Source organism: Mytilus galloprovincialis, chromosome 5 (genome assembly GCF_965363235.1).
Source record: "Mytilus galloprovincialis chromosome 5, xbMytGall1.hap1.1, whole genome shotgun sequence".
Classification (NCBI taxonomy): Eukaryota; Metazoa; Mollusca; class Bivalvia; order Mytilida; family Mytilidae; genus Mytilus; species Mytilus galloprovincialis.
In genome coordinates this window covers 22,443,545-22,456,178 of record NC_134842.1, presented here as the reverse complement: position 1 = coordinate 22,456,178, position 12,634 = coordinate 22,443,545, and the positions used below count along the sequence as shown (strand labels likewise).

The 12,634-nt window shown below is 32.8% G+C and overlaps 1 protein-coding gene across 1 annotated transcript; it reads left to right on the top strand.

Annotated features, from left to right (window-relative positions):
• Positions 1 to 8,337: 8,337 nt before the first annotated feature.
• Positions 8,338 to 11,871, top strand: LOC143074395 (uncharacterized; the record flags this gene model as incomplete). Its single annotated transcript, XM_076249875.1, has 3 exons — positions 8,338 to 8,624; positions 10,069 to 10,333; positions 11,525 to 11,871. Coding segments are annotated over 3 exons (603 nt in total), but the record flags the coding sequence as incomplete, so codon positions are not given.
• Positions 11,872 to 12,634: the final 763 nt, after the last annotated feature.

Below are 12,634 nucleotides of genomic sequence, written 5' to 3'. Positions count from 1 at the left end.
AACCAAGATGGCCGCCATGGCTAAAAATAGAACATAGGGGTAAAATGCAGTTTTTAGCTTATAACTCAAAAACCAAAGCATTTAGAGCAAATCTGACAGGGGTAAAATTGTTAATCAGGACAAGATCTATCTGCCCTGAAATTTTCAGATGAATCGGACAACCCGTTGTTGGGTTGCTGCCCCTGAATTGGTGATTTTAAGAAAATTTTGCTGTTTTTGGTTATTATCTTGAATATTATTATAGATGTAGATAAACTGTAAACAGCAATAATGTAATGCTTGGGGTATACAATGTTTTTTTATACTTTCATCATAAATTATATTATGAACACGAGACAAACGAGACATTTCAGTGTGTCCACTCTTGTTTTTGCTTTTGAAGAAGATATGACAGAATCGAAAAACCATTTATATAAATTGAAAACCCAAAATTATCATTGATGGAAGATTTAAGCAAAAAATTTAAGGTGAGCGATTCAGGCTCTTGAGAGCCTCTTGTTTTTCTTGCACAGTCAACATTTAATCTTAGATGCATGATTTTTTATTAGTTGTTAGTGGCTTTGAACTAACTGTCAGTTAACTGCGAGTACTTTCATATCTGTTCCTAGTGTCTTTTTGTTGTTGGGATGTACAAGTACCCGGCCACGTCCATCTGATGAGTTGAGCCTTTTTCAACTGATTTTTGTCGAGCCTTCGACTTTAGTCGAAAAAGCGAGACTAAGCGATCCTACATTCCGTCGTCGTCGGCGTCGTCGTCGGCGGCGTCCACAAATATTCACTCTGTGGTTAAAGTTTTTGAAATTTTAATAACTTTCTTAAACTATACTGAATTTCTACCAAACTTGGACAGAAGCTTGTTTATGATCATAAGAAAGTATCCAGAAGTAAATTTTGTAAAAATAAAATTCCATTTTTTCCGTATTTTACTTATAAATGGACTTAGTTTTTCTGCGAGGAAACATTACATTCACTCTGTGGTTAAAGTTTTTAAAATTTTAATAACTTTCATAAACTATCCTTGATTTGTACCAAACTTGGACCGAAGCTTTTTTATGATCATAAGATAGTATCAAGAAGAAAATTTTGTAAAAATAAATTTCCACTTTTCCGTATTTTACTTATAAATGGACTTATTTTTTTGGCCAGAAACAAAACATTCACTCTGTGGTTTAAGTTTTTAAAATTTTTATAATGTTCTTAAACTATCCTGGATTTCTACCAAACTTAGACATAAGCTTGTTTCTGATCATAAGATATTATTCAGAAGTAAATTTTGTGAAAAAAAAAAATCACTTTTTCCGTATTTTACTTATAAATGGACTTAGTTTTTCTTCCGGTTAACATTGCATACAGTCTGCAGTTAAAGTTTATAAAACATTTATTAGATTCATAAACTATCCTGGATTTTTTACCAAACTTGGAAGCTTCTTATAATCAAACGACAGTATCGAGAGGGAAATTTTTATTGATGTTTTTCCTCATTTTTGTTGAGTCTGCAATTAACAGCAAAAGTAGGCGAGACATTGGGTTCCGTGGAACCCTTACAAATTTTTTATAGTAAGTTCTTATGTTGTTCTGTTATACCACTGTCCCAGGTTAGGGGAGGGTTGGGATCCGGCTAACATGTTTAACCCCGACACATTATGTATGCATGTGCCTGTCCCAAGTCAGGAGCTTGTAATTCAGTGATTGTCTTTTGGTTATGTGTTACATATTTGTTTTTCGTTCATTTATTTATATAAATAAGGCCGTTAGTTTTCTCGTTTGAATTGTTTTACATTGTCATTTTGGGGCCTTTTATAGCTGACTATGCGGTATGGGCTTTGCTCATTGTTGAAGGTCGTACATTCTTGTCTATACTCATTCACCTCTAATGACTGTTTGTTAGCAATGCTCTTCCTTTTTTTGTGTCGCAAAATTTTAATGGACTTGTAAAATATTGAAATGTAAATAAAAATTATTAATTGATCATTGAATAAAACTATATAATTTATGTAAAACAGACAAAGTTTTGATTTTTAATATAGCAACACATGTAAGTTATGTATATAAAAATATCTCATAAATTGGTTTAATTTTAAAACTATTGAACCCACAACTCAACTACACTCTATTTCCTAACTCCTTGTTTTCACTCCGTGACTCCACTCAAACACTCCAGCACTGCAACACTCCACTCCACTCCACTCCACCTTTTAGTACATGCCAAATATTTCTAATAAAAAAAATTCACATGTTGAGATGAAATAAAGTTGTGACTTATTGAAGTTTAGCAGACTCACAATAATTATACCGAGGATGAACTTTTGCAGACATATTAAATTTTCTTCAAGTCCATTATTCTGTTCCTATCAAATCATATATGTGCCATAGTTGCTGCAGTCTTATAATTCTTTCTAGAAATAATCACATTCCAGAATCTAGAATAAGTTTGTGTTTTAATTCCCATTTCATCAAAAAACATGGCCGCCATGGCTAAAAATAGAACATAGGGGTAAAATACAGTTTTTAGCTTATAACTCAAAAACCAAAGCATTTAGAGCAAATCTGACATGGGGTAAAATTGTTTATCAGGTCAAAATCTATCTGCCCTGAAATTTTCAGATGAATCGGACAACCCGTTGTTAGTTTGCTGCCCCTGAATTGGTAATTTTAAGGAAATTTTGCTGTTTTTGGTTATTATCATGAATATTATTATAGATAGAGAGAAACTGTACACAGCAAAAATGTTCGGCAAAGTAAGATTTACAAATAAGTCAACATGACCGAAATGGTCAGTTGACCCCTTTAGGAGTTATGGCCCTTTATAGTCAATTTTTAACCATTTTCCGTAAATCTTAGTTATCGTTTACAAAAATCTACTCCTCTGAAACTACAGGGCCAAATTGAACCAAACTTGGCAACAATCATCATTGGGGTAACTACTTTAAAAATTGTGTCCGGTCACCTGGCCAACCAACCAACCAAGATGGCCACCATGGCTAAAAATAGAACATACGGGTAAAATCAGTTTTTGGCTTATAACTCAAAAACCAAAGCATTTAGAGCAAATATAACGAGGTTAAATGGTTTATCAGGTCAAAATCTATCTGCCCTGAAATTTTCAGATGAATCAGACAACCGATTGTTAGGTTGCTGCCTCTGAATTGGTTATTTTAAGGAAATTTTGCTGTTTTTGGTTATTATCATGAATATTATTATAGATAGAGATAAACTGTAAACAGCAAAAATGTTCAGCAAAGTAAGATTTACAAATAAGTCACATGACCAAAATGGTCAGTTGACCCCTTTAGGAGTTATGGCCCTTTATAGTCAATTTTTAACCATTTTCCGTAAATCTTAGTTATCTTTTACAAAAATCTTCTCCTCTGAAACTAATGGGCCAAATTTAACGAAACATGGCCAAAATCATTATTAGGGTATCTAGTTTAAAAATTGTGTCTAGTGACCCAGCTAACCAACCAAGATGGCCGCCATGGCTAAAAATAGAACATAGGGGTAAAATGCAGTTTTTAGCTTATAACTCAAAAACCAAAGCATTTAGAGCAAATCTGACAGGGGTAAAATTTTAATCAGGACAAGATCTATCTGCCCTGAAATTTTCAGATGAATCGGACAACCCGTTGTTGGGTTGCTGCCCCTGAATTGGTGATTTTAAGAAAATTTTGCTGTTTTTGGTTATTATCTTGAATATTATTATAGATGTAGATAAACTGTAAACAGCAATAATGTAATGCTTGGGGTATACAATGTTTTTTTATACTTTCATCATAAATTATATTATGAACACGAGACAAACGAGACATTTCAGTGTGTCCACTCTTGTTTTTGCTTTTGAAGAAGATATGACAGAATCGAAAAACCATTTATATAAATTGAAAACCCAAAATTATCATTGATGGAAGATTTAAGCAAAAAATTTAAGGTGAGCGATTCAGGCTCTTGAGAGCCTCTTGTTTTTCTTGCACAGTCAACATTTAATCTTAGATGCATGATTTTTTATTAGTTGTTAGTGGCTTTGAACTAACTGTCAGTTAACTGCGAGTACTTTCATATCTGTTCCTAGTGTCTTTTTGCTGTTGGGATGTACAAGTACCCGGCCACGTCCATCTGATGAGTTGAGCCTTTTTCAACTGATTTTTTTATAGTAAGTTCTTATGTTGTTCTGTTATACCACTGTCCCAGGTTAGGGGAGGGTTGGGATCCGGCTAACATGTTTAACCCCGACACATTATGTATGCATGTGCCTGTCCCAAGTCAGGAGCTTGTAATTCAGTGATTGTCTTTTGGTTATGTGTTACATATTTGTTTTTCGTTCATTTATTTATATAAATAAGGCCGTTAGTTTTCTCGTTTGAATTGTTTTACATTGTCATTTTGGGGCCTTTTATAGCTGACTATGCGGTATGGGCTTTGCTCATTGTTGAAGGTCGTACATTCTTGTCTATACTCATTCACCTCTAATGACTGTTTGTTAGCAATGCTCTTCCTTTTTTTGTGTCGCAAAATTTTAATGGACTTGTAAAATATTGAAATGTAAATAAAAATTATTAATTGATCATTGAATAAAACTATATAATTTATGTAAAACAGACAAAGTTTTGATTTTTAATATAGCAACACATGTAAGTTATGTATATAAAAATATCTCATAAATTGGTTTAATTTTAAAACTATTGAACCCACAACTCAACTACACTCTATTTCCTAACTCCTTGTTTTCACTCCGTGACTCCACTCAAACACTCCATCACTGCAACACTCCACTCCACTCCACTCCACCTTTTAGTACATGCCAAATATTTCTAATAAAAAAAATTCACATGTTGAGATGAAATAAAGTTGTGACTTATTGAAGTTTAGCAGACTCACAATAATTATACCGAGGATGAACTTTTGCAGACATATTAAATTTTCTTCAAGTCCATTATTCTGTTCCTATCAAATCATATATGTGCCATAGTTGCTGCAGTCTTATAATTCTTTCTAGAAATAATCACATTCCAGAATCTAGAATAAGTTTGTGTTTTAATTCCCATTTCATCAAAAAACATGGCCGCCATGGCTAAAAATAGAACATAGGGGTAAAATGCAGTATTTAGCTTATAACTCAAAAACCAAAGCATTTAGAGCAAATCTGACAGGGGTAAAATTGTTAATCAGGACAAGATCTATCTGCCCTGAAATTTTCAGATGAATCGGACAACCCGTTGTTGGGTTGCTGCCCCTGTATTGGTGATTTTAAGAAAATTTTGCTGTTTTTGGTTATTATCTTGAATATTATTATAGAGGTAGATAAACTGTAAACAGCAATAATGTAATGCTTGGGGTATACAATGTTTTTTTATACTTTCATCATAAATTATATTATGAACACGAGACAAACGAGACATTTCAGTGTGTCCACTCTTGTTTTTGCTTTTGAAGAAGATATGACAGAATCGAAAAACCATTTATATAAATTGAAAACCCAAAATTATCATTGATGGAAGATTTAAGCAAAAAATTTAAGGTGAGCGATTCAGGCTCTTGAGAGCCTCTTGTTTTTCTTGCACAGTCAACATTTAATCTTAGATGCATGATTTTTTATTAGTTGTTAGTGGCTTTGAACTAACTGTCAGTTAACTGCGAGTACTTTCATATCTGTTCCTAGTGTCTTTTTGCTGTTGGGATGTACAAGTACCCGGCCACGTCCATCTGATGAGTTGAGCCTTTTTCAACTGATTTTTTTATAGTAAGTTCTTATGTTGTTCTGTTATACCACTGTCCCAGGTTAGGGGAGGGTTGGGATCCGGCTAACATGTTTAACCCCGACACATTATGTATGCATGTGCCTGTCCCAAGTCAGGAGCTTGTAATTCAGTGATTGTCTTTTGGTTATGTGTTACATATTTGTTTTTCGTTCATTTATTTATATAAATAAGGCCGTTAGTTTTCTCGTTTGAATTGTTTTACATTGTCATTTTGGGGCCTTTTATAGCTGACTATGCGGTATGGGCTTTGCTCATTGTTGAAGGTCGTACATTCTTGTCTATACTCATTCACCTCTAATGACTGTTTGTTAGCAATGCTCTTCCTTTTTTTGTGTCGCAAAATTTTAATGGACTTGTAAAATATTGAAATGTAAATAAAAATTATTAATTGATCATTGAATAAAACTATATAATTTATGTAAAACAGACAAAGTTTTGATTTTTAATATAGCAACACATGTAAGTTATGTATATAAAAATATCTCATAAATTGGTTTAATTTTAAAACTATTGAACCCACAACTCAACTACACTCTATTTCCTAACTCCTTGTTTTCACTCCGTGACTCCACTCAAACACTCCATCACTGCAACACTCCACTCCACTCCACTCCACCTTTTAGTACATGCCAAATATTTCTAATAAAAAAAATTCACATGTTGAGATGAAATAAAGTTGTGACTTATTGAAGTTTAGCAGACTCACAATAATTATACCGAGGATGAACTTTTGCAGACATATTAAATTTTCTTCAAGTCCATTATTCTGTTCCTATCAAATCATATATGTGCCATAGTTGCTGCAGTCTTATAATTCTTTCTAGAAATAATCACATTCCAGAATCTAGAATAAGTTTGTGTTTTAATTCCCATTTCATCAAAAAACATGGCCGCCATGGCTAAAAATAGAACATAGGGGTAAAATGCAGTATTTAGCTTATAACTCAAAAACCAAAGCATTTAGAGCAAATCTGACAGGGGTAAAATTGTTAATCAGGACAAGATCTATCTGCCCTGAAATTTTCAGATGAATCGGACAACCCGTTGTTGGGTTGCTGCCCCTGTATTGGTGATTTTAAGAAAATTTTGCTGTTTTTGGTTATTATCTTGAATATTATTATAGAGGTAGATAAACTGTAAACAGCAATAATGTAATGCTTGGGGTATACAATGTTTTTTTATACTTTCATCATAAATTATATTATGAACACGAGACAAACGAGACATTTCAGTGTGTCCACTCTTGTTTTTGCTTTTGAAGAAGATATGACAGAATCGAAAAACCATTTATATAAATTGAAAACCCAAAATTATCATTGATGGAAGATTTAAGCAAAAAATTTAAGGTGAGCGATTCAGGCTCTTGAGAGCCTCTTGTTTTTCTTGCACAGTCAACATTTAATCTTAGATGCATGATTTTTTATTAGTTGTTAGTGGCTTTGAACTAACTGTCAGTTAACTGCGAGTACTTTCATATCTGTTCCTAGTGTCTTTTTGTTGTTGGGATGTACAAGTACCCGGCCACGTCCATCTGATGAGTTGAGCCTTTTTCAACTGATTTTTTATAGTAAGTTCTTATGTTGTTCTGTTATACCACTGTCCCAGGTTAGGGGAGGGTTGGGATCCGGCTAACATGTTTAACCCCGACACATTATGTATGCATGTGCCTGTCCCAAGTCAGGAGCTTGTAATTCAGTGATTGTCTTTTGGTTATGTGTTACATATTTGTTTTTCGTTCATTTATTTATATAAATAAGGCCGTTAGTTTTCTCGTTTGAATTGTTTTACATTGTCATTTTGGGGCCTTTTATAGCTGACTATGCGGTATGGGCTTTGCTCATTGTTGAAGGTCGTACATTCTTGTCTATACTCATTCATCTCTAATGACTGTTTGTTAGCAATGCTCTTCCTTTTTTTGTGTCGCAAAATTTTAATGGACTTGTAAAATATTGAAATGTAAATAAAAATTATTAATTGATCATTGAATAAAACTATATAATTTATGTAAAACAGACAAAGTTTTGATTTTTAATATAGCAACACATGTAAGTTATGTATATAAAAATATCTCATAAATTGGTTTAATTTTAAAACTATTGAACCCACAACTCAACTACACTCTATTTCCTAACTCCTTGTTTTCACTCCGTGACTCCACTCAAACACTCCAGCACTGCAACACTCCACTCCACTCCACTCCACCTTTTAGTACATGCCAAATATTTCTAATAAAAAAAATTCACATGTTGAGATGAAATAAAGTTGTGACTTATTGAAGTTTAGCAGACTCACAATAATTATACCGAGGATGCACTTTTGCAGACATATTAAATTTTCTTCAAGTCCATTATTCTGTTCCTGTCAAATCATATATGTGCCATAGTTGCTGCAGTCTTATAATTCTTTCTAGAAATAATCACATTCCATGGAATAGTAATATATATGCATACGTCCAGTTTAAAAACAGTTTTACTCCATTATATGACTCTAGCAAAGGGACTTTCATTGAAAAGATTGCAGGCAATAAATTTGCTAAAAGTGTTATTTTTTTCAGCCAAATATGGTGGTTTAATTGGCGTCAATTTTACAAGACACTGTAGAAAGGGTGTACATTACATATCCAAAGGAAAACCTCAATAAATCAATAGCCACCTTTAAACTGGACACATCACATTCATTTGAGTTTTTATATCTTTATCGAAAAATTCTTGCAAGAAGTCGATTTCCTTATTCCGAATTGATAGTTGATATTGGTGCTAATGATGGTTTCTTATCCAGTAACCCATTTAACTTTATTCAACATGGATGGAATGCTGTCCTTGTAGAACCTCTGACAGAACAGCTTCATCTTGCAAGACATCATTTATCAAGGTATTAATATAGATTTAACAAAATGGTTTTGGTGGTTTCAGTGTAGACTCATTGCCTCGCGTGTACATGTAAATTCCTATAGAAATAATGAATATATTTTTAATTTTTAACAATACTGCTATGCCAGAAAATAATCATCAACCAGTTGATTTTTAGCTCACCGGGCCCGAAGGGCCAAGTGCGCTTTTCCCATCACTTGGCGTCCGGAGTCCAGTGTCCAGCGTCCGTAGTCGTCGTCCGTCGTCGTCCTGCTTTAACTTTTTACAAAAATCTTCTCCTCTGAAACTACTGGGCCAAATTAAAACAAACTTGGCCACAATCATCATTGGGGTATCTAGTTTAGAATGTGTCTGGTGACCCGGCCAACCAACCAAAATGGCCACCATGGCTAAAAATAGAACATAGGGGTAAAATGCAGTTTTTGGCTTATAACTCAAAAACCAAAGCATTTAGAGCAAATCTGACATGGGATAAAATTGTTTATCAGGTGAAGATCTATCTGCCCCGAAATTTTCAGATGAATCAGACAACCCGTTGTTGGGTTGCTGTCCCTGAATTGGTAATTTTAAGGAAATTTTGCCGTTTTTGGTTATTGTCTTGAATATTATTATAGATAGAGATAAACTGTAAACAGCAATAATGTTCAGCAAAGTAAGATTTACAAATAAATCAACATGACCGAAATGGTCAATTGACCCCTAAGGAGTTATTGTCCTTTATAGTCAATTTTCAACAATTTTTATAAAATTTGTAAATTTTTACTAACATTTTCCACTGAAACTACTGGGCCAAGTTCATAAGTAAGATGTACAAACACATCACCATCACCAAAATACAATTTTGTCATGAATCCATCTGCTTCCTTTGTTTACTAGTCACATAGACCAAGGTGAGCGACACAGGCTCTTTAGAGCCTCTAGTTTTTTGTAATTAATCTATATAAAGTGGAGAGCAAATTTTTTTGGCAAATTTCTATCTGTGGCTTTTAAAAGAATTTTAAAGCTATTTGAAAATGAATACAAACAAATTGGCAAAATCATAAATGCAAAAGAAAACAAACATCAATGGCATGAGAGCTAGACAACATCAACAAGATAAATACTCTTTAGATATTAAGGGGAAATAACTCAAAATATATCAACTGTTTCACTTCTTTGAAAGGTCTCTATTTATAAGCTAATAAAACTTCATATTGAAGTTGACAATAAGTTTTAAGTAAGATCTGAAAAATTTAATCAATAGCTTCAAAATGATTTTCTTTTTCAATATACTGATTGCTACTACATGTATAATTAAATGAGATTATTTATTGCATTAAAACAGTATTTTATTAAAACAAATCCTTTGAATATTAACTTTACTTAAAATATACATTTCATCATACTTTTTAAGCAATAGCTTTAAATTATGTACTTTTTATATTTTGTATAAAATAATTTTTCAGATATATAGATGAATACAATGAAAAGAAGCAATATGTTCAATATGTAGAGGCTGTCTTGGGAACAAAAGATAGAACAGTCAAGCTAATTATCTCCCCTGATTTAGTTTCAATGGAATCTCATGTACTTAGAGAACATGATTACGATGGAACTAAGAAAGTTGTGAGAACAGTGTCTGGGATATCTGTTAGAAGATTTGTTGAGAAATATGACATTCCTAAAAACTTTGGTATTCTGTCTATAGATGCTGATAAACAAGGGAACAAGGTATATTTTGTTTTTAATTAGAAACACTACTAATAGGGGCGGATCCAACTATTTTTTAAAGGGTGGTTCCCAAACCAGGATAAAAAGGGGGAGGTGTTCCAGCTATATTTCCCCTTTCAAATGCATTAATCTTAAAAAAAAAAGGGGTGAAGGTTCCAGCCCCAGAAAGCCAATACTGAGTTAATCATTTTGTGTGGAAATTAAAACTTTTGAAAAACTTTGTCCAAACAACCCTAATTGTAAATACAGGCTTTTGTTGTCTATGTTGTGTATTGTTAGCTGTTGTAAATTATGTCTTTTGGTTTTTCTATTTTTTTTTTGGGCCATGGCCCTCTCAGTTTATTTTTCGACATATAAGTGCCCCTTTGGTATCTTTCTCTACCTATTTAAAGTTGACAGAGAGAAACAAACTCTGATCTTGAGCCACAGCAAACATTGCCCCTGCTTTCAAAATAATGTTCCATCTTAATTTACTTGTTTAAATTAGTGGTCATTTTGTTGGTAGGTGGCCTATATATGGTCTAGATTGCCTCGGAGCAGATTTATTGACAATTGTTTGTCTTAGTTCGTGTGTCTGGATTTATTTATTTTTTATTGGGGGGAGAGGGTATAGTGAATTTTGTAGGTTTAGTTTTGTACATGTACTGTCCATTTCTTTTTGTCATTCAAGTTGTGTTGTATGACTGCCAATGAAACAGATAAAAACCAGAGTTCAAATGAAGTGGATGTAAGCAATTTTAGACAACCGTCATCTATATATGACCAGACAACACATGATTGATATGAAATAAGAAAAACTAACAGTATAATTTATAACAAAACAATTTTATCTTAATATGATTACCAATGAGACAAATATAATGTATCCACCAGAGAACTAATGACATAGAAGTAAGCAATGCATGGTACATGTATCCTTGACATCTAAATTTTACAATATACTAGAAATTAATGCTTTTACTAAAAATCCTAAATCACTTAAAATGACATCTAACATATGATAAATTATCAGTTGCTATCACATTACATTTCTAGTGTAGAATAAAAATCACACACCTGAGATCACCTTATCTATGTATGAGTTTTGAATGTGCAATTGGTCTTTTTTCTTCTTCTTTTTTTTTTTTTTTTTTTACATCATTTGGAAATCTGTTAAATATAACTAATAAGTATGCCTTTTGTTTTCTGTAGATATTACATCAGTTTATAGATTTAGGGTACAAACCAGGTTACATTATCTAAGAAGATTTACATGAGAAATATGCTGAGACCACTGCTGAGACAATACAATACCTGATGAGAGCTGGTTACAGGTATCTAACAAAGAGAGGATGGAATCTCTTGTTTGAAAATACTGGTATTAAACAGAAGTCATAACATGCAATATATAAACATTTGTATTTACCTCCATGTAAGTTGTACATCTCACAAAGAGAGGATGGAATCTCTTGTTTGAAAATACTGGTATTAAACAGAAGTCATAACATGCAATATATAAACATTTGTATTTACCTCCATGTAAGTTGTACATCTCACAAAGAGAGGATGGAATCTCTTGTTTGAAAATACTGGTATTAAACAGAAGTCATAACATGCAATATATAAACATTTGTATTTACCTCCATGTAAGTTGTACATCTCACAAAGAGAGGATGGAATCTCTTGTTCGAAAATACTGGTATTAAACAGAAGTCATAACATGCAACATATAGACCTTTGTATTTACCTCAATGTGCATCGACATACATTTGGACAATTCTCAGGAATGATCAATTTTTTAAGGTTTTGACACAGATTGATGCATATACTCCAAAACATACACATTACTGTTTGCATCCTCATTTGTTTTCTTTTATTAAACCCTCTCTAGTTTCTATTCATCAATTGCAAATATTATCTACACTGTTATCTAACTTTGTAGCAGTTATAGGTGAGCAGTAATTATACTATAAAGGAACACATTGATGTGATTACATAGGATAAACATATTTGTATTCAATGTAAATAATTTGGAAATTAACAAATGATGATGAAACCTGGACATCCAAATCACTAACATTGTGACAAGTATTCACTTTGACTGAAAATATGTGAATTTCATTCGAATTATATTTTATGTTAAGACTAATTGTGCACATGGTAACATAACATACTCAATTTGCCACATGATATTAGGCTTTGAAATAGTTGACAAGAAAGGTGAGAACTCTCAGGTCAAAAGTGTTTTTTTATATTCTTTATTGTGCTTTAAGTTTAGATCTGATGCGTCAAGCTCTTTCCAAATGATGTTTTTGTTTGTCC